Source organism: Pseudomyrmex gracilis, unplaced genomic scaffold (assembly GCF_002006095.1).
Source record: "Pseudomyrmex gracilis isolate BER0280 unplaced genomic scaffold, ASM200609v1 scaffold_24, whole genome shotgun sequence".
NCBI lineage: Eukaryota > Metazoa > Arthropoda > Insecta > Hymenoptera > Formicidae > Pseudomyrmex > Pseudomyrmex gracilis.
The window spans coordinates 782,800-801,751 of record NW_018020608.1 but is presented as its reverse complement, the minus strand read 5'-3'; the positions used below and the strand labels follow the sequence as shown (position 1 = coordinate 801,751).

At 33.6% G+C, this 18,952-nt stretch overlaps 4 protein-coding genes across 5 annotated transcripts; 1 reads left to right on the top strand and 3 right to left on the bottom strand.

Annotated features, from left to right (window-relative positions):
• Nucleotides 1-13: 13 nt before the first annotated feature.
• LOC109852027 (neprilysin-1-like) lies at nucleotides 14-4,812 on the bottom strand. Its single transcript, XM_020422793.1, has 18 exons — nucleotides 4,705-4,812; nucleotides 4,376-4,536; nucleotides 4,114-4,275; nucleotides 3,961-4,044; nucleotides 3,648-3,862; nucleotides 2,775-3,515; nucleotides 2,573-2,665; nucleotides 2,307-2,448; nucleotides 2,115-2,235; nucleotides 1,942-2,035; nucleotides 1,672-1,848; nucleotides 1,462-1,565; nucleotides 1,279-1,337; nucleotides 1,150-1,201; nucleotides 932-999; nucleotides 662-795; nucleotides 402-569; nucleotides 14-315 (listed from the first exon to the last, which is right to left on the bottom strand). Exons 1-18 carry the CDS (start codon nucleotides 4,722-4,724, stop codon nucleotides 142-144), a joined length of 2,769 nt encoding a protein of 922 aa, XP_020278382.1. The 5' UTR covers nucleotides 4,725-4,812; the 3' UTR covers nucleotides 14-141.
• Nucleotides 4,813-5,498: 686 nt separating this feature from the next.
• Nucleotides 5,499-10,379, bottom strand: LOC109852039 (neprilysin-like). The gene is made up of 18 exons (XM_020422814.1): nucleotides 10,298-10,379; nucleotides 9,935-10,104; nucleotides 9,681-9,842; nucleotides 9,517-9,600; nucleotides 9,230-9,441; nucleotides 8,444-9,151; nucleotides 8,215-8,310; nucleotides 7,966-8,107; nucleotides 7,778-7,886; nucleotides 7,498-7,588; nucleotides 7,213-7,389; nucleotides 7,018-7,115; nucleotides 6,834-6,895; nucleotides 6,580-6,631; nucleotides 6,361-6,428; nucleotides 6,136-6,269; nucleotides 5,883-6,050; nucleotides 5,499-5,796 (listed from the first exon to the last, which is right to left on the bottom strand). Exons 1-18 carry the CDS (start codon nucleotides 10,312-10,314, stop codon nucleotides 5,608-5,610), a joined length of 2,739 nt encoding a protein of 912 aa, XP_020278403.1. The 5' UTR covers nucleotides 10,315-10,379; the 3' UTR covers nucleotides 5,499-5,607.
• A 516-nt stretch (nucleotides 10,380-10,895) lies between these two features.
• LOC109852086 (alpha- and gamma-adaptin-binding protein p34-like) lies at nucleotides 10,896-12,454 on the bottom strand. The gene is made up of 6 exons (XM_020422919.1): nucleotides 12,367-12,454; nucleotides 12,033-12,202; nucleotides 11,854-11,968; nucleotides 11,626-11,775; nucleotides 11,353-11,463; nucleotides 10,896-11,251 (listed from the first exon to the last, which is right to left on the bottom strand). Exons 1-6 carry the CDS (start codon nucleotides 12,431-12,433, stop codon nucleotides 11,079-11,081), a joined length of 786 nt encoding a protein of 261 aa, XP_020278508.1. The 5' UTR covers nucleotides 12,434-12,454; the 3' UTR covers nucleotides 10,896-11,078.
• Nucleotides 12,455-12,756: 302 nt separating this feature from the next.
• Nucleotides 12,757-18,329, top strand: LOC109852085 (neprilysin-like). Of its 2 annotated transcripts, XM_020422917.1 has the most exons (19): nucleotides 12,757-12,840; nucleotides 13,023-13,305; nucleotides 13,478-13,641; nucleotides 13,770-13,931; nucleotides 14,029-14,112; nucleotides 14,256-14,476; nucleotides 14,558-15,409; nucleotides 15,491-15,583; nucleotides 15,684-15,825; nucleotides 15,919-16,021; nucleotides 16,182-16,275; nucleotides 16,383-16,559; nucleotides 16,643-16,758; nucleotides 16,967-17,028; nucleotides 17,175-17,226; nucleotides 17,353-17,420; nucleotides 17,532-17,665; nucleotides 17,763-17,930; nucleotides 18,010-18,329. In XM_020422917.1, exons 2-19 carry the CDS (start codon nucleotides 13,286-13,288, stop codon nucleotides 18,190-18,192), a joined length of 2,895 nt encoding a protein of 964 aa, XP_020278506.1. In that variant the 5' UTR covers nucleotides 12,757-12,840; nucleotides 13,023-13,285; the 3' UTR covers nucleotides 18,193-18,329. The 2 variants fall into 2 exon arrangements, with proteins under 2 accessions (XP_020278506.1, XP_020278507.1); XM_020422918.1 differs by lacking the exon at nucleotides 12,757-12,840 and having other exon boundaries at nucleotides 13,062-13,305; nucleotides 16,185-16,275.
• The last annotated feature ends 623 nt before the right edge of the window (nucleotides 18,330-18,952 follow it).

The window sequence follows — 18,952 nt, the reverse complement described above, 5'->3', positions numbered from 1 at the left end:
CGACATTCTAAAATAAGCGTGCAAAAACTGGTACGTGCGTTACTTTATTTATTTATAATACAAGTAAACAAAGAGATTTATGCCAAACATCTTTTTGTACGCGATTGACGTAGATACCTGCAATGTGTGTAAGGTATAATATTATTTCCAAATATTGCATTTCTTTTCGGGATTCATTGGACTGCCAACTGGACAGTTGAATGCCTTGGCGAAGTCCTCCGAGTTTGAAAGAGTCCCTATTACTCTCAACCGTCCGGTGCTGTGAGAGTCAAATGCGGCTGTTATGCCAACGTCATCGTCAACTTCGCACCAGATCTTCATAAACATCAACGTTTGTATATTTACTCGCCTTTATATACAATTTACTTTTTATATAATTCTTTACACCTGAAACTACTTACATTGGCGAAGGATAAGAAGAAAAGTTGATCGTTGGTAATATTTTCCAGACCTGGCAATACGGTATCTGGTCTTTCGCATTCTCTTTCTCTCCTCAGATAAGCTCTATACGCTGCGATTAGACCCATTGTGTCCGCGATATTTTCACCCGCAGTTTTGTTGCCATAATCCTAGAACAATTTTCCACCAATATTAACCATCATTTTATCATTCACGTTTATTTAAATAAAACAATAATTTAAATACAAAATAGACAACATACTCTTATTTTTGTTCCTTCCTTATCAATTTCATAATTATTGTATTGTTCCACAAAACACTCCGCTCTTTTGCCATACGCGTCGGCCATTGCGGACAGCCAATCGACGAACCTACCGTTCTTGTCGAACAAAACTCCTAAACATTATTTTCGAAATATTACAAAAACTGATTTAGAAAATAAATATTAATAATATTGTTATGTCGCGTAAAAATATACAGTTTTCGACAAGTAAAACAGTGTCTAAGAATGTGGTAATATCTTCCGACATACCATCGTTGTCGAAGCCGTGGTTCACTTCATGACCCATGATGACTCCAATTATACCATAATTAATAGCTCTATAAAAACAAATAAAAAAAATAATTTTAAAGCACCTACAACAGACTTAAAATAGATATAATACAATTTTTTTCGTAAACACATTAAACATGCGTGCGTTCCCACATGTTGATATTTATCTATATATATAATAACAAATATTTACTTACTGTGGTCGGCCATAAGCGAAAAATGGACTCTGGAAATCTGCCGCCATGATGGCTATTATAGAAAACAGATAAATATTAATAAAGTAAAATGTTGTGAAAATTTAGTTTTGCGAAAAAGAACTTGCGTACTTATAGAATTTTCCATCGGATCGAAGAACGCATTCACAACCAAAGGACTCATCCACCATCTGGAATACAGAAACTTGTGTCACGTATGAAAATTTGCGAATTAAACGACGAATTGTAGAATAAAAAGCACATAATTTGTTAAATATATACGCGAACAAATCATTAAATATAAAACTATCTTACATGTCCATATCATCATCATCTTTAATCAATTTTCGCAGACTCTTCCATTTACCGTATCTACCGTAGCTGAGCGCATTCTCGTAATACGAATTGCAGATAATGAGCTTTAATTAACAAAACAAAAATAAATGAACAGAATTCATATCACATAATGTATAGTTATACTGTAAATATTCCAATATAATAAATTATTTTGCCGGAAAAACTTACTCCTTGGAAATATCGTTTAATAATCGTGTCATTTTTATACCATTCCGGATAGCCAATATATTGTTTCATATTCAACAATTTTGCTAAAACATAGTCCTTGGTATCTTCGTCCATCCAATCTGATTCCTTGATTTGATACTCGACTTCTTTTTGTATATCGTCAACCATATCTTGTGCCTGCAATAAAAAAAACGTACAGTTAACAAAAACGTACGTATAAATTTCCTTGATTTTATAAATAAATAATATATACGGTAGGCGCGCTCTTACAGTCTGTGTGATGTTATCAGAGAAATGTTTTCTCACATACTCGTACGCTAGTATGTCTCCCATTTCTTCTATTTCCCACTTACACTCGGACGATCTGACGCAAAAATATATTTTGTTCTAAATACAATAACATTAACAAACACAATAATTAATAAAAAAGAGTTATCATCAACCTTCTCTCCTTTTCCGTTTCTTCTTCCACGTCTTCATTCTCCCATTTCTTGTACAATTTTCTCATTTTCTTTGTGGTAGTTCTTATTACTTGGCTCACAAAATTCCAGTGTATATAATTCACTAAAATATAATTTATAATTATTATATATGTTTTTGATATTCTTATTACCGCAATAATTTTCCGTACTCACCAATAACACGACTCGGCGTTTCATCCAGCAACGAGATAAGACCCTTAAAGTAATCCGAGGAGCCAACTTGTACATCTAGATCGCCATCAACGGGAACACTTGCCTCGTCAAATATTTCCGCAATTTTGTACACCCAATTAATCTACGGCGCATTTTACAATCTCTCTCATTACATTTTCTCTCAATTGTATAAAAAGCTTGTATAAATATTGCAATTTATACAAAATTCGTGAATTAAATTCATTATAAAAGTGTATAAAACTCACTTCACTGTGATCCGTTTTAGGATTTTGCTCATCATACCAATTTTGAAAGTCATCAAGCGTCATTTCTAAATCGTCATCGGCTTCCAGAGTAAGCTACAATATTATATGTAAACTCAATTTTAGTAAACATTTGGATAAGTATATCATAAACAACTCGTCACTCATCTTCCAATATTCAACCTATGTAAACACTGATACTTACGTCGGTTAACTTTATTTGGAATTCGATCATGTCCTGAATGTCTTTATCGATATGATCTTCAGGAACACCAGTGTGTCTTCCCTTAGCTAAAGCGCGAGCTACTTCCGAAATATAATTTGCGTAATCTTCTCGAGTATTCCAATCAATTTCCTCGCTCGTTTCTTCGATGGTAGTAATTTGCGGCGCCGATGTTGTTGTTGCTTTTGTTGGTTCGTCCGAAGTTTCTGTTGATCCTACCTTTCGGATTTTGTTCAAGCGTTTTTTCTTGTTCAGTCGTGCGCGTAACACACCGCGATGATTAATTCGCGTCAATTTTTTGAAAGCTTTTGCCATGTTAGCTTGCCGTTTTGTTCTCTGTTTTTTCACTTTATGACTACTGTGCTTGATAGAAGGTCGAACATTCTTTTTTTTCTTCCCGTGATGCTCTGATTTTCTGTTTCTCTTGCGAGCAATTCTGTTTTTCTTCGTACTGATTTTCTTTTTAGCGCTTTCATCTTCATCGTCGTCGTCATAGTCATCGTCATCGTCAACATCATTATCATCATCGTCGTCGTTATCATCATTATCATCGTCGTCATCGTCATCTTCGGTCTCACTTCCCTCGCTTCCAGGCACTTCGTTATCCTCGTCGCTTTGCTTGTTCTCGTCACTCGGATCTTCATCAGACAGGTTCTCGAAGCTATCTAGTATCCCTCCGATCCACAATTGATACGCGCCCGGAGGTAAATGCGGAGTGTCAATCTAGAAATTTTTAGATTCACATAAGGAAACAACAAATGTCAATCGGCGATGACGAATGATAATATGAGAGACAACAACATTATTTGCGAACAGTATAATGCATACAATAATTATATGCACTTTTTCTCGTACCATCACTATTTTTGATGTGTCATTTGAACTGTAGTCCCTGCCCACGCGCACGTCGTGAAAATTATTTCTTCCTGTTAGACGCATATATTGATCGTCCACTTTTTGCCAGTTGTATTCTTGCTCGTCCCATTCGTCCGGGTCCATTATCATGGGCCAGCCGCCTATACGCGCTAAAGTGTAGATTATCGGCTCGATTCCTTGCTTTTCCATCGCGTCTGTAAACATTTAATAACAGCGTAACGAGAAAAACACGTTTTTTTACATCGAGGATGTTATATGTTGATTTTCACTAATGTGATGTGTCTTTGCTCACCTGTATCCGTGCAAGTTGCATACCATTTCTTCGCGAGTTTCACTCCTAAGACGTCGTTCTCCTGAGGTCCGGCGTTCAAAATTTCTGAAATTTAATATTGTCGCGGTGATTATCCCGCGAGATTTACATTAAATTTACAGATCAGACAATTACCCTGTACTCGGTCGTCGACTTGTTTTTGACCTGCCTGGAACAGACTCCACGATGTATATCCTTCTGGAATGGGATTATTTTCCGGCCATTTTCCACAAGCGTATTCGTAAAAATTGTCGCACGGATCCACGGATTTGTCTATATTATTTGCTAGTTCCTTACCTAAAACAAAAAAACAAAAAAAATTAAAAAACTGATTTTAGTGCAGTTGATAAAAAAAAAAAAGAAAACTATCATACAGTTATCGCAGTAAAATAAATACCGAGTTTATCGCATTCTTGTGTTTTGCACACGTTCGGCGAATTTTCTTTCGTCTTGGTATCATTTGAATCGGTCAAACCAAACAACGATTCCAGATGTGTAGGATGTTTGCGGTGTAACGACAGTATGACATTCCTCGTTAAAAATACGCCAATAAAGACGCTAGACAAGGATTCGAAAAAAATAAGAAAATAATATAAAAGTTCTAAACATTCTAAAAATAAATGCAATACACGATGTTTTTTAACAAAAAAAACAATGTTAGTTATTCAGAATGTTTGAAACATTACTTTGTTTACTTATATTTCATAACTCTTTCGAATTACTTACAGAAAACAGAATAGTCTCATGTCTCCTCACAAAAACTTTGCGATCGAAATAAACACTAATGGAGCAATAATTCTCTACTGCAATGGAAAAATTATTTGCTTATATATATGTATGTTTTAGACGGAAGAACCTTGATGATATACGCTTGTTTGTCTGATATGACCCGAAGGTTGAGGATGCATCTATCCTCCCGACTGACATTTAAGATAACAAAATAATGCGGTTTCAGTTATATCAAATAATTTTATCACAGTATCGCTTAATTTTTATCATTCTGGCAATGAAATGTTACGTACATCCATTTAGATTGACACGTGCGTACACGTGTACATTACATAATAAATTATACTTCCCGCAACATCTCTATCTCTACGTTTCACACACGGTGATTATCATATTTAATAATAATAATAATAATACCAACTTTATTGGTCGCATAAACAACATATCAAAGTTATGAGTCAAGTATAGAAAAACGTTGCGTTACAAAATATTAAAAATTGTATTTATAACTACAATTTATTCTTGTTCTTTCAAATTAGATGATTCTGTTGCTAAAAAAATAAACTTCTCAAAAAAATTCAGTATGTAAGCATTTAACTTTTACTTCATTTCTATTTCATTACTTCTATGTCTATCTGGATTAATCAAACATGCGTTGGAATAATGAAAACTCGTAATTATTTTGCTTTGATAAAAGAAAGGTTTTTTAATTTATGACTGACTGACTAACGCTTGACAATTGTCAAAAATAAAAATTTTAGAATAAAGATTAAAAAATGTGATCATTTATTTATATATGCGTCACTTTATTTATTCATGTTACATAAAAGTGGATAGAGAACGTAGAAGTAGATATATTTTATGCTAAACATCTTCATTTTTGTTAAAAATTAATATTATTTATTTCCAAATATTGCATTTCTTTTCAGGATTCATAGCGCTGCCAACTGGACAGTTGAAAGCTTTGGCAAAGTTCTCCGAGTTTGAAAGAGATCCTATTAATCTCAAACGCCCAATGCTGTGAGAATCAAATTTGGTCCTTTGGGCCACAAGATCAACTTTTGATTCGTCTATAGACTCGCACCATACCTACGCAAACATATCACGTTATATTAACACTCATCTCATTATTCTTACATTATCATTATTCGCATCTACAACAATATTCTACTTACACTGGCAAAGGATAAGAAGAAAAGTTGACTGTGAGTAACATTTTCCAACCCCGGCAATACGGTATCTGATTTTCCACACTCTCTTTCTCTTCTTAGATAAGCTCTATACGTTGCTTCTAATCCCATTGTATCTGCGATATTCTCGCCCGCCGTTTGATTGCCGTAATTCTAACAGTTTTGCGAGAGTATGATCAAGCATTTTACACGACATGTATGTAATATCTCTAATGACTATTTAAAATGGAAAACAAACCTCTATTTTTGTTCCTGCTTCGTCGACAGCATAATTATTGTATTGTTCCACAAAACACTCCGCTCTTTTGCCATACGCGTCGGTCATTGCAGATAACCAATCGGTTAACACACCGTTTTTATCATAAGAATGTCCTAACAATTATTTTCAAAACTTCTTAAAAAATATTACAGAAATAAAAAAATAGAAAATGTTTTTAGTGGAATAATATACGTTACGCCATACCGTTGTTATCAAATCCATGATTAATTTCATGACCGATGATGCTTCCAACTATACCATAATTAATAACTCTGTATAAATAAATATAGATTATTGTTATTAATAGACAGAAGATTGGTTTTAGTAACTTTAATAACGTAAGAAAAATAAAAAATGATTTAATAAACAGTGAACATAATATATCACGCAGAAAATTTTTTTGATTGACAATTATTTACTTACTGTGGACGATCGTAAGCAAAAAATGGGCTCTGAAAATCTGCCGCCGTCAAAGCTATTATAGAAAGGTCGATACATATTAGTAACAAAATAAAATACTGAAAAACTTAATAGCTATTATTTGGGAAAGCAAATTTTATATTAATACATATTATTAATAATAAAACTATAACTATAATTGGAAATTTGTTTGAAAGTTTAAAAATATATTTGTCTGGTAAAAATAAAAATTTAATTTTGCCAAAACTGTTACTTACTTATAGAGTTTGTGTCTGGCATAAATAGCGCATTCACTGTCATAGGAGTCATGTACTTCCATCTGTAATACAAAATGGATTGACTAAAAAGTCTGTTTGCAACTTAAGAAAATTGAAAACCATATAATTTCTTTAAATACGCAGGGAAAAAGAAATATGATTAAATATTAATCTATTGTCTCACATGTCACGATCGTTGTTTTTCAATTGTCGCAGTTGCTTCCACTTTTCGTATCTTCCGTAACTGATTACATTCTCGTAATATGAATTGCAAATAATAAGCTGTATATAGACACAATTAGATGAAGTATTTATTAAAATATAAGGAAAGAAGAGAGAGAAAATATATTTTTTGTGTATCACTTCAAAGAAAACTTACTCCTTGGAAATATCTTTTAACAATTGTATCATTTTTGTACCAATCTGGATAGCCAATATGATTTTTCATATTCACTAATTTTGCTAAAACAAAGTCCTTGGTATCTTCGTTCATCCAATCTGATTCCTCGATTTGATATTCGATCTCTTTTTGTATATCGTCGATCATGTCCTTTGCCTGTTGACAAAACACACCTATAGCTTAAATGTTACACAAATATGGAAAACACAGACGCTAGACAATCTAATATTTTTTCGATTTTACTAATAAATATAATATTCTTACTGTTTGAGCGACGTCATCGGGGAAATGTTCCCGCACGAATTCGTATCCTAAAATATCGTCCATGTTTGCTTCTCTTATGCACATAGACGGTCTGACAATATTTGTGAATAATTAAATACTGTTTTTACTATTTAAGTTTAAATAAAATTTGCTTTTTGTGTCATTTGGAAAAACTATGATATTAACAAAACAAAATAATACAAAAAATATATGTTTTATTTTTCATGAAGCGGCTAATCATATTGTTTATATGTATCAGCAATAAAAAATTTCATCAAACCTATCTCTTATTCTTTGATATATGCTTTTCCGTGAATCGTCCAAGTCTCTCATTTCTTTGGTGGTAGTCCTTATTACTCGGCTCACAAAATTCCAGTGTATATAGTTCACTAACGTATATATTTTGCGTTACTATTTTTGATATGTCGTTAATAATAATAAATATACGCATTTTTTTTCTCAACTCACCAATAACACGACTTGGCGTTTCATCCAGCAATGAGATAAGAGCTTCAAAGTAACTCGGAGAGACAAAGTCTACATTTAAATCACCATCGACGGGAACACTGGCCTCGTCAAACAGTTTTGCGATTTTGTACACCCAATCAACCTACGATATTCCTTATTGTCTTTTAATCAGATCAAAGAAGCGGGTGTTGAGAATAATAAATGATAGAAAAATTGCGAATTTTTTAGTTAAAATACAATATATCTCACTTCACTATGATCCGTATTATGTTTCTTCTCATCATACCAAGCTTGGAGGTCATTAAGCGTCATTTCTTTTTCATCAAATTCAGGTTTTGCACTAATCTACAATTGTGTGTGTTAAGAAATATATACAATATTAACATTAAATATTAAAATAAATATATTTCAAAACTTTTCGAGAAACATTTTTATTCTCATTTTCTCATATACTCGAGCAAAGTAAACTGATGCTCACCTTGGTTAACTTAATTTGGAAATCGATCATGTCTTGAATATCTTTATCAATGTGATCTTCAGAAACGGCGGTGCCTCTTGCTCTAGCTAGAGCACGAGCTATCTTCGAAATGTAACTTGCGTACTTTTCTCGTAATCTCAGTATAATTTCCTCTCTCGTTTCTTCGGTAGTAACTTGCGGTGCTGATGTCGTGGCTTTCGTTTGTTCGTCCGAAGTTTCTTTCGTCCTTTCCCTTTGTTCTTTGTTCATGCGATTTTTCCTGCTCAATCGTGCGCGTAACACATCGCGATAATTAATTCGCGCAAATTTATTGAAAGCTTCTACCGTATTAGCTTGCCTTTTTATTCTCTGTTTTTTTACTTTATGACTATTGTGCTTAGGAAGTTGAACGTTATTTTTTTTCGTTCTACCGTGCTCTGATTTTCTACTTTTCTTACGAGCAATTCTGTTTTTCTTCATATTGATCTTCTTCTTAGCGTTTTCATCGTCATCGTCATCGTCTTCGTTATAGTCATTATCATCATCGTCATTGTCATCGTCATCGCGATTTTCTTTGCTTCTTTCGCTTCCAGGCTCTTCGTCATCCTCGTCGCTTTGCTTGTTTTCGTCACTCGAATCTTCATCAGACATGTCCTCATCGTCCTCGTCGCTATCTGACTCTCCGTCCAACAATAGATCTGGGCCCGGAGATAAATGCGGAGTGAGAATCTAAAGATACAGCATCACACGAAAGATGAAAATATAATAGGTCATATATGTAATGATAAAAGTACCGCTTTTACATACATATATTTTCAGAGTATCATTTTCTCTCCAGTCGTTAAAAACCTGGACATCGTGAAAAGCATTTCTTCCCGTTAAACGCATATACTGATCGTCCACTTTTTGCCAGTTGTACTCTTGCTCGTCCCATTCTTCCGGATCCATTATCATCGGCCAGCCGCCTATACGCGCTAAAGTGTAGATTATCGGCTCGATCCCTCGCTTGTCCATTTCGTCTATAAATATTTAATTCTTGCGTAACACAAAGAAAACATATTTGTCAACAATATGTACGGTGTATTTAATTTCACCTGTGTCCATGCAAACCGTATACCATTTCTTCGCGAGTTTCATCGCTAAAACGTCGTTAGCCTTAGGTCCGACTTCCAAAATTTCTGAAATTTATTAGTATTTCAAGAAATATTGTGATTTCAAAATCTCTTTAATACAACATACAAGAAAACTGAATGATTACCTTTTCTCTCGTCTTTGATTTTTTGTTGAAGTATGCGGATTAAGTTCCATATGATCTCCCCTTCCGGAATGGGATTATGTTGCGCCCAATTTCCGCAAGCGTATTCGTAGAAATCGTCGCACGGATCCACCGATTTGTCCAAGCTTTCCGATATTAATTTACCTACGATCAAACAAAAACACACAGAGAATAGCTGAATAAAACTAGTTTTATAAAAACTAGTTTTAACTATCGTCGTTTCTATGATAAATTACCCATTTTCTCGCATTCTTGTGTTTTGCACACATTCGACGAATCTTCTTTGGTTTCATTCGATTGACTTGATTTGTTATCAGGCGGATCGTCCACCCGCTCGAGACGTCTGGGATATCCACGCAGTATCGACGGCGCGACATTTCTTGTCAGCATTACGCCAATAAAGGCGCTAGAAAATGCGATAACAATAAAAAAAACATTACAACGTTAGGATTAACACGTCACTTATTGTTAGTGTCTTAAAAAATGACTATCCTAATTTCACACAAACGGAACGCGTCTATGAGACGTTAAATGAACTCTTATATGTGAGCATCTTCTAATCAACGTTTGTATACAATATGTTTTGGGAAATTACTCACAGAAAAAGAAGCCGCATCGTGTTCCGAAAAATGTGCGGCCGAGATTGCGATAAACTTACACTATGCAATAATAATGCTTTATACTGCACTGCGCTACAGATACTTTTACATATATATTTATACATATGTATATACTTTTAGCGGAAAGGGTTTGAAAGACCTTGATGATACGCAGAGAGCAACTTGATAGAGGATGCATCTTCCTGGCTGGCGCTTACGATAAACAAACAATAGTGCAGATCCAGATACGAGGAATAACTGTTACCTATCGCACAGTGTTTCTTATCATCGCGATAATAGAATGTTACGAATACATTGTATAATAAATTATTTTTTCCGCAAAATCCGCGTTGTCTCACAGTGACTGTCACAACTAATTTAACTAAAATTGAAGATATATCTGCATGTTTTGTTATAATATAAAACTACTTTCACAGGTAATGTAACAATAGAATAATTATATAGACATTTTTAGAAGTATATAACATATAATTATATTTATTCAAAATGTCTGGTAAAAGAAATAAGTAAAAATAACATACGTACTAAATAATTTTCGAATATTATATATATATATTCGAAGATTTTTTCAATGTCTCTATAAAAATAAAATTTATAAAATACTTAAATCTCTTTATAAGAATCAGTTCTACCATTTCCGATTACTTTATTTGAAGATGATAAAATTAATATATTACATCTCACAATATATATATATAAACATCTTTCAATGTATGTTAAAATACATATAAATACATATATATAATTAAAAGTCGTAAAATTAATCCTCGATTTCAAGAAGATCGCCTCCCATTGCCTTCCAAAAAGCAGTGACTACTTGTTCCGCTACTATGCGTCTTTCGTTAGTCGGTAAGGATGCTGCGTGTTCTTTCATAGCCATTAATTGACCATATAATTCTCCAAAGTCTGCATTTTCCTCACCCATGATACCATCTAATTATACATTCAGAAGTTCAACATAAATAAATTGTTTTTTTCATGCATACATGTAAATTTTCTTCTGTCGAAAATAATACACTCAGATCGGAACTAACCCAACATGTCCTGCATATGTAGTCTTTCTGAAGGATCGCGTGTTAATCGAATATTCTCAAATTGTTCTTCAATTTCGTTTACTTCTAATGTTTCTTCTGCACATGGTTTGTCTGTAACAAAAGTTTATTTCTCTCATCAGTTCGCTCGTACTGTCACCAGAACTGTGATGTTTCGAAGATGCTGTGCAAGCTTCAAAATTTCAAAATCGAAAAAAAAGTATAAAAGAATAAATATTACGCCCATGTTATTTTAGCGATCTTTGATAATCTTACCTTTAAGTATAATATTAGGCCATGTATGAGCATGTAAAGCTTCTATAATCCTTTCAGTACCATATTTGTTACCTTCTGCATCGGGTTCCGGATCTCCTGTTTGTTCTAATTCAACCAATTCGAATTTATTGTGCAAACACCAATGTAATACTGAAATATAAATCAAAGTTAAAAATAAGAGAAATTAATAAACTCAAAAAATATACAACTATACTACACAACTATTACTTTTATCTCTCAGAAGTGCGTCAGATATCGCGCTGCAGGAAAATAAAAGTATTTCTGCCGTTGTAAAAGATGCAGATAGTGCAGCCAAACGCTCAAGTTCTTCATCCACTTTGTCCTAAAGAAAGCAATCGATATAAAAACACAGCAATGTAAATGCTATGTACTTAATATTGTCTTACTGCCTGTGGATCATGATAAAAGATCAACGCATTAACTTCTTCCACTGGTAGTTTGCAAGCTAAGCTTTCTGTAGCACATATCAAAACTTGTGCCATGTAATATTTATTATCAATGTCCCACATATAATTCACAACATTGTCCTCCTCAGATAATTGTTCAGCTCCAATATCTATGTTGGACATAAATCAAAGTACACAGAATTAGAATGACTAATAGCAAACCGCAAACATGTTAGACTGAAACAAGCAGCGATAAACAGTATTATAATATAAGAATTAGAATCTGAAATAGATACAATCAACTCTGAAGTATAAGATGAAAATTTATGCTTACTTTCTGCAATTTCCTTAGCCTTTCCTTCCTTTGTGCTGACAATTAATACTCGGGGCAAGTTCATCATAATCTGTGTATTTAAAAGTTGCTAATAAAAAAAACCTGATTTATAATCAAATTATTATCTTTTTGGTGAAAAGTGACTGTAAACTTGAGAGTTACACAATAACAAACAACAAACACAAGTTAGATTAGGTTATGTTTGGTCTTAGATGTATTTAAAACAAACTAATTCAATGATATTGCTTTGCACAATTCTATTTTTTTGTTCTCCTAAACTTGGTGTTGTAGATTTTGGCGACACTACGTGTTTATACGAACAATCGAGCAGAGTTAACTACTTCATCTGTCAAAAAAATTTCATTTTCTGTGATGTCATTACATATTATCATTTTCCGCCGCAAGTCGAAAGCAGTCGAAAGTTTTACCCGCCAAAATATAACTTGCCAGTTGTATCATGACGATTATAAGTATGTACGTATATGGTGAATTTTTTGCATATCACATATGTGTACCGAGGTACGCGAGAAACTTTACACAGGTAGCGCGCACTTGTTTTAAATTCTACTTTTAAGAATTTTAAATTAATAAATTTAAAAAAGCTTCTTTCTGAATAAAATGCTAGCTTTTTCAACAAAATTTTCTTTTTCAAACAGCGCATTGGTATCTTCAAAGCTCGTGATCTCATAATTCAAATCAACAGGACGAGTGATGTGTCTTTATCAATTTAATACACGCTATCAAGAAATAACATTGTGCAAAAAATTTTTCCTTCCGCTTAAGTATTATTATATAAAAGAACATGCTGTGTCGCAATCAGTTTCATTCGCATTTTAGAATTCCACAATAATGTTATAGTCTACTTATTAGCGGAAATAAAATCTATATCAATTGTGCAAATTCGTCTGCGCACGAGATCATGAGACAGTTTATCCTTCTGTGAGTACTTAATTTGTAATTGTATCAATGTTTTTAACGAAAAGACGGTGTTTGCACGTGTTTTTATGCAAAATAGAAATTAGTCACAATTTTTTAGATATATTTTATAAAATAATGTTATAATAACGAATTAATCGAATCAACTCGTTCTTTTTTAAATGTCTTTTTTCAGCGCTTTTATTAGCGCCTTTTTAACATGGAATATCGCAACATCGAAAGTCCACAGATTTCCTTCACATCGGGCGCGATTAGCTATTGGTTCGAAAAATGAAGAAGACAATGAGAACAAGGAGGAGAAACGAATCGTTTGCAAAACGCAGGAATGCAACAGCACCGGTAATTTATTTGCAGCAGCGATTAATCTCTTTCACAAAACAAAATATAAAAATTCAATTTATTCGTCGTTTGTTTTTTCTTATTCTTATTTTATTTTATTTTATTTTTTTTTTTTTATCTCTGTTCAGCTGAATATTTACTAAATAGCATGAATAAGTCTGTGGATCCGTGCACCGACTTTTACGAATACGCATGCGGAAATTGGCCGAAACATTTTCCTATCGACGAACGCTTTAATTTGTGGAATCCACTTTACGTGATTCAGACCAAGATCCAGAAAGAAATAAAAGGTGATGACTTTAATTTTGTGATCTGAGAAAAAAAAGGTTTGAGTCGAAAATCAATCGCGCATTGCATTCGTACAATAATTAATTTAATCAATTGCAGAAATGTTGAAAACCGGACCGGAGAAAAGCGATCTTTTTGCGGTGAAACTTGCAAAAACATGGTATCAGACATGTGAAGACACAGGTAAAAATTACCGAAGAGCACTGAACAAGAACACGACTGTGTTACTTCCGTTTACATTTTGGAAAACTTAATATTATGTAACAATTTCTCCCAATTAAAAAATAATGTACTGATTACCTGATCGACAATTTTTTTGTTTACAGACGCGATGGACAAACAAGGTTTCGCTCCGCTAATTGCGACTTTATCGCGTATAGGCGGTTGGCCGATGATTATGGAACCAGACGAATGGAATGAACAGGAGTACAACTGGCAGAAAGTGGATGATCACTACATGCGCTTGACAGGAAGAAATTCTCTTCATGACTTACGTGTCGAAATGATTTCAGAAGAAGACATATTAAAAGCAAGACCAGAAGTGCACGTATTTATCACATTATATATTTCTCTGTTAATATTGTACAAAATCTTAATTTTGAATTATGTAAAAATGGATAAATACTAGGTCACTCCGCCATCCTTACCTCCGGGTGTGTACGAAATGGTTTCACAAACTAGAACAGATGAAGACGAGCAGTCCGACGAGCAAGGAAATGGTCAGAAGCTTGGAAGTGAGCCTGATGATGATAATGACGACATGACTGATGATAGTAGCGATGATTGTGATGATGACGACGAGGACAGTGATGATGACTGGGATGTCATCGTCATCTCAGATGATAGTAATGATGATTGTGATGATGACGACGACGACGACGATAGTAATGATGATTGTGATGATTGTGATGACGACGACGACGACGACGATAGTAATGATGATTGTGATGATTGTGATGATGACGACGACGACGACGACTACGACGACGACGATACTGATAGTAATGAAATCGACGCTAAAAAAGTCGGCAAGAAACTTTCCACCGATAAAAAGACTCGTTCTCAAAAAAATAAAAAATTACGTCAAAATAAAAAGAAAAAGAATAATATACACATTAGCAAGAAAAACAATTATAAGATAAAAGGACGAAGAACAAAGAGAGGAACAATTTCGACAAGAAATAACAACAAACGCGCACAGCATTTTGCTCATCGCAGGATACACAATCGAAAGATAAAACAAAATGAGAGAAGAGACGAACGAAAAAGAACTAAAATAGTTTTGAACAAAAAAAGAACATCATCGCGAGCTTCTCAAAAAAATACGAATAAGATTAGATCGAAACAAATGCAAGTTTACTCTAGTTACATTCTGAAAGTGGCTCGCGCTTTAGCCAAAGAAGCAAATGTTAAAGTGTCACGGGAACGTCTCGACAACGACATTCAGAATGTGGTGGAATTTCAATTTAAATTAATAGATGTGAGCGCTGTTACATTTTAGCGACTATTGAAAGTTAAGAGATTTTTTGAACGAACTTCAGTAATATATTACATTTTTCAGTTGGCTATGAAATCTAGCGAAAACGTGAACATGACGCTTGACGACTTCCAAGAATGGTACGATGAGAAAAATTCAAAAACTGCAAACAGCGAAGTATAACTTTTTGTTTCATTATTTATTTAATTTATATAATTTAATTTCATATGTTCTTCTTACGTGCAATTAGACATGTACGTGCATATGTTATTAACAGATTGATTGGACGTACAAAGTTGCAACAACATTTTACGAAGCCGGTGTATTGGTCGATGAAGATTTACATGTGGTAGTTACTTCGCCAGATTATTTCGAAGCTCTTGCGTCTTTACTGGACGAAACACCGAGCAGAACAATTGGTGAGTTTTACGAACGTAGTGTGTAATTATCATTACGAAGCGAAAGTTATCGTCGATGTATAGACATGTTAACAGAAAAGAGACTTGTTTTAGTAAATTATATACACTGGAATTTTGTGAGCAGAATGCTTCACACGACCACGAGCGAAATGAGGGACCTGTACAAGGCATGGATAATCAATAATAACGCATTCAGGTTCGATGATGTCTTATATAGACAATTACATAATATTTAACTGTACATATTACGGTACATTTTACTGTACGTTTACTCGAAATTAGACATAGAATAGTTAATTCATAACTAATTTAATTAAGTGCGTGACACTAATTCAATTCATAACAATTATTTGCAGCAGCTTATCCGAGTGCGACAAAGAAATGAACATGACTGCAATCGTAGGATATGAATATGTGAGAAGATACTTTTCTGATAAAGTTATGCAAACCGTAAGCGATATAATTTCAGCAATTCAATTCTGTTAAATTTAGAAAAACCTAGAAAAAACTCTCTTTATCATCTGTGACTTATGCCAAATTTGTAAATTCCATTACAGGCAAAGGATATGTTTGATGACATACAAAAAGAAATCGAATATCGTATAAAAGAGGCAGAATGGATGGATGATGACACAAAGGATTCGGTTTTATCAAAATTAGTACATATAGAAGCAACCATAGGATATCCAAAGTGGTTCAAGAACGATACTTTTGTGAAATACTATTTTCGAGGAGTAAGTTTTTTTGTAAAAAAATGATCAATACTGCAACACTGTTGCTACATAAATTTGTTTAATTATCTTACTCTCTGTTAAAGCTTATTCTTAGCGATTCGTATTACGAGAATACACTCAGCTTCGACAGATACTTCAGATGGGCAATGCTACGTCGAGTGCAAACGACCGTCGTTCAACTTGACAAAGAGACAGAAATGTGAGATAATATAATTTAATATATATTCATATTTGTTTATGACAATTTACAAATTTTTTCCTTTCTAATTTATTATTATTACTATTTATTTAATTTTATATACTGTGAAATTAGACTTTATATTTTTTTATAATTAAAAAAAAATTATATTTTATGTTTTATAGAAATATTAGTTTTTATATTTTTATATAATTTTTGCATCACACAGAAACAAGGAAATTCCTACGAGTGAAGTGGGCGGCAATTATGTGCCACAAATTAATTATTTAGGTATGCGTGTATATTATATACTCTTTCTTTAAAAAAAAAAAGAAACTATTATCAAACTTTCTTACGCAACAAAAAAAGCTTATATAATTAATAAGTAACAAATAATCAATTTTACTCACTAAGCAATTATATTTTTTTTATGATAGTTATCCCATCAGCAGATTTCCGAAGTCCACTTTTTGATCTCAATCGACCACCGTAAGTAAATAAGATTCACTACACACACACACACACACGTGTATTAAAACACATTCTCATATTAAAACAAATTCACACTTTTACAATTTACAATTATACAGTAAAATTGTTTTGCCACTTTATCAGGGCTATTAATTATGGTTTCATTGGATGGATTATGGCTCACGAAGTTAATCATGGATTTGATAATAGCGGTACGTTGCAATAAAAATCAACATGTAACAAAACTATATTGTGAAATGTTTTTTTTTTTTTTTTATAATCATTCGGAAGAAGAAAAGAAGAATACAAAGAAAATGTTTCAGGACACCGTTTTGACAAAACGGGCAAGAATATAGAATGGTTATCAACAATGGCGGAAGCGTATGGTAAAAGAACAGAATGTTTCGTGGAACAGTTCAATAATTATCCCGTCGACAAAATGAATACAACGATACCAGTGCGTTTTTCGCTTCTAATATTTTTGTAACAATTATCTTAATTGTTTTTTGCCACATTTTCGTAACACTCTCGTCCTGTTCGATTGAAACTTGCAGAATTACGGTAACCAGACGATAAATGACAATATTGCGGACACAATGGGATTACAAGCGGCGTACAAAGCTTATCAGAGAAGGGAAAGAGAATGCGAAGGCTCGAACCTCGTATTACCAGGATTGGAAGAACTAACCAACGATCAACTTTTCTTTTTATCTTCTGCCAACGTACGTGTTTTAATTAATTATATATATATGTAACGCATGTAATACCTGCTTTCTTTACACAAGAACGTGAAATTTACAGTTATGGTGTGAATCGGTAAATCCGATAGTCAATGAGGTAATGCTGGCCTCAGGTGACGAACATAGCAGAAATCGATTGAGAATAATAGGCTCTTTATCAAATTCGGAAGATTTTGCCAGAGCTTACAACTGTCCGATTGGCAGTCCGATGAATCCCAAGAAAAAATGCAATATCTGGAAGTGATTGATCAAAATATTGTACACCACAGTATCATATACAACTATATGACGAATTACGCAAAGTTTTATAAGCGACTAAATAATAATGTATATTGTATCTAATACATGCATTGAATATTACACGTCAGTAGATATATCATACGAAATTAAATATGTTCAGTTTGCCAAAAAAAAAGCCCGTCTCCATTTCTTAAAAAAAAAAACCACTGTCGCAGCAACGCGTGCGAAGCGAAAAGACGTTGCAATATATTTTTATTGAATATTTTCTTTTTTTTTTTAACGATTTCAATATTTGTAAAATGTGTAAATATACGTACATCGCGCGAAAAGTTACACCCTATGTTGCTCCGCAGTTGCCGCACGATTGCGAAAAGTTCTCATGCTCCAAATCGCGCACTTGCCGTTAATGCCCGCCATTTCGGGAGCAAGTATCGAAGCGCGCGATAATTCGATTCTCGACGTATCGAATCGATGCGTCAAATCGACATCACGCGTTCGATAATCCCCGGTTCCGGTCCGGTCGGCAATTTCTTCCAGTGTTCCGATATTGGAGAGGCTGTACGCGCATGCGCGACGAAATCCGAGAGAATCCAGTGACGTATCTATGAAGATGCGCGGTAGTTTTAGCGGGAGGCTAGCTAGCGGAAGATAGCTTAAATATAACTTTTTTATTTGTTATAACATATTTTATTTTTAAAACTTGGAAGTTTAATATTGTTTACGTAATAAAAATGGTTTTTATAAAAATTAAATATATATATATA

Excerpts from the sequence above, each read along its gene's own strand:
- LOC109852085 (XM_020422917.1), top strand. The coding sequence starts at position 13,286 with ATGAGACAGTTTATCCTTCT. Across the intron at positions 13,642-13,769 it reads GCAGGAATGCAACAGCACCG|CTGAATATTTACTAAATAGC; the intron begins GTAATTTATTTG and ends ATCTCTGTTCAG. Across the intron at positions 17,421-17,531 it reads TCATGGATTTGATAATAGCG|GACACCGTTTTGACAAAACG; the intron begins GTACGTTGCAAT and ends AAAATGTTTCAG.
- LOC109852027 (XM_020422793.1), bottom strand. The coding sequence starts at position 4,724 with ATGAGACTATTCTGTTTTCT. Across the intron at positions 1,338-1,461 it reads GATGATGATGATATGGACAT|ATGGTGGATGAGTCCTTTGG; the intron begins GTAAGATAGTTT and ends TCTGTATTCCAG. Across the intron at positions 1,000-1,149 it reads TTCGCTTATGGCCGACCACA|AGCTATTAATTATGGTATAA; the intron begins GTAAGTAAATAT and ends TTGTTTTTATAG.
- LOC109852086 (XM_020422919.1), bottom strand. The coding sequence starts at position 12,433 with ATGATGAACTTGCCCCGAGTATTAATTGTCAGCACAAAGGAAGGAAAG. Across the intron at positions 12,203-12,366 it reads GGCTAAGGAAATTGCAGAAA|ATATTGGAGCTGAACAATTA; the intron begins GTAAGCATAAAT and ends TGTCCAACATAG. Across the intron at positions 11,252-11,352 it reads ACATATGCAGGACATGTTGG|ATGGTATCATGGGTGAGGAA; the intron begins GTTAGTTCCGAT and ends ATGTATAATTAG.
- LOC109852039 (XM_020422814.1), bottom strand. Across the intron at positions 9,442-9,516 it reads TACGGTTTGCATGGACACAG|ACGAAATGGACAAGCGAGGG; the intron begins GTGAAATTAAAT and ends AAATATTTATAG. Across the intron at positions 7,589-7,777 it reads TATCAAAGAATAAGAGATAG|ACCGTCTATGTGCATAAGAG; the intron begins GTTTGATGAAAT and ends AAATATTGTCAG.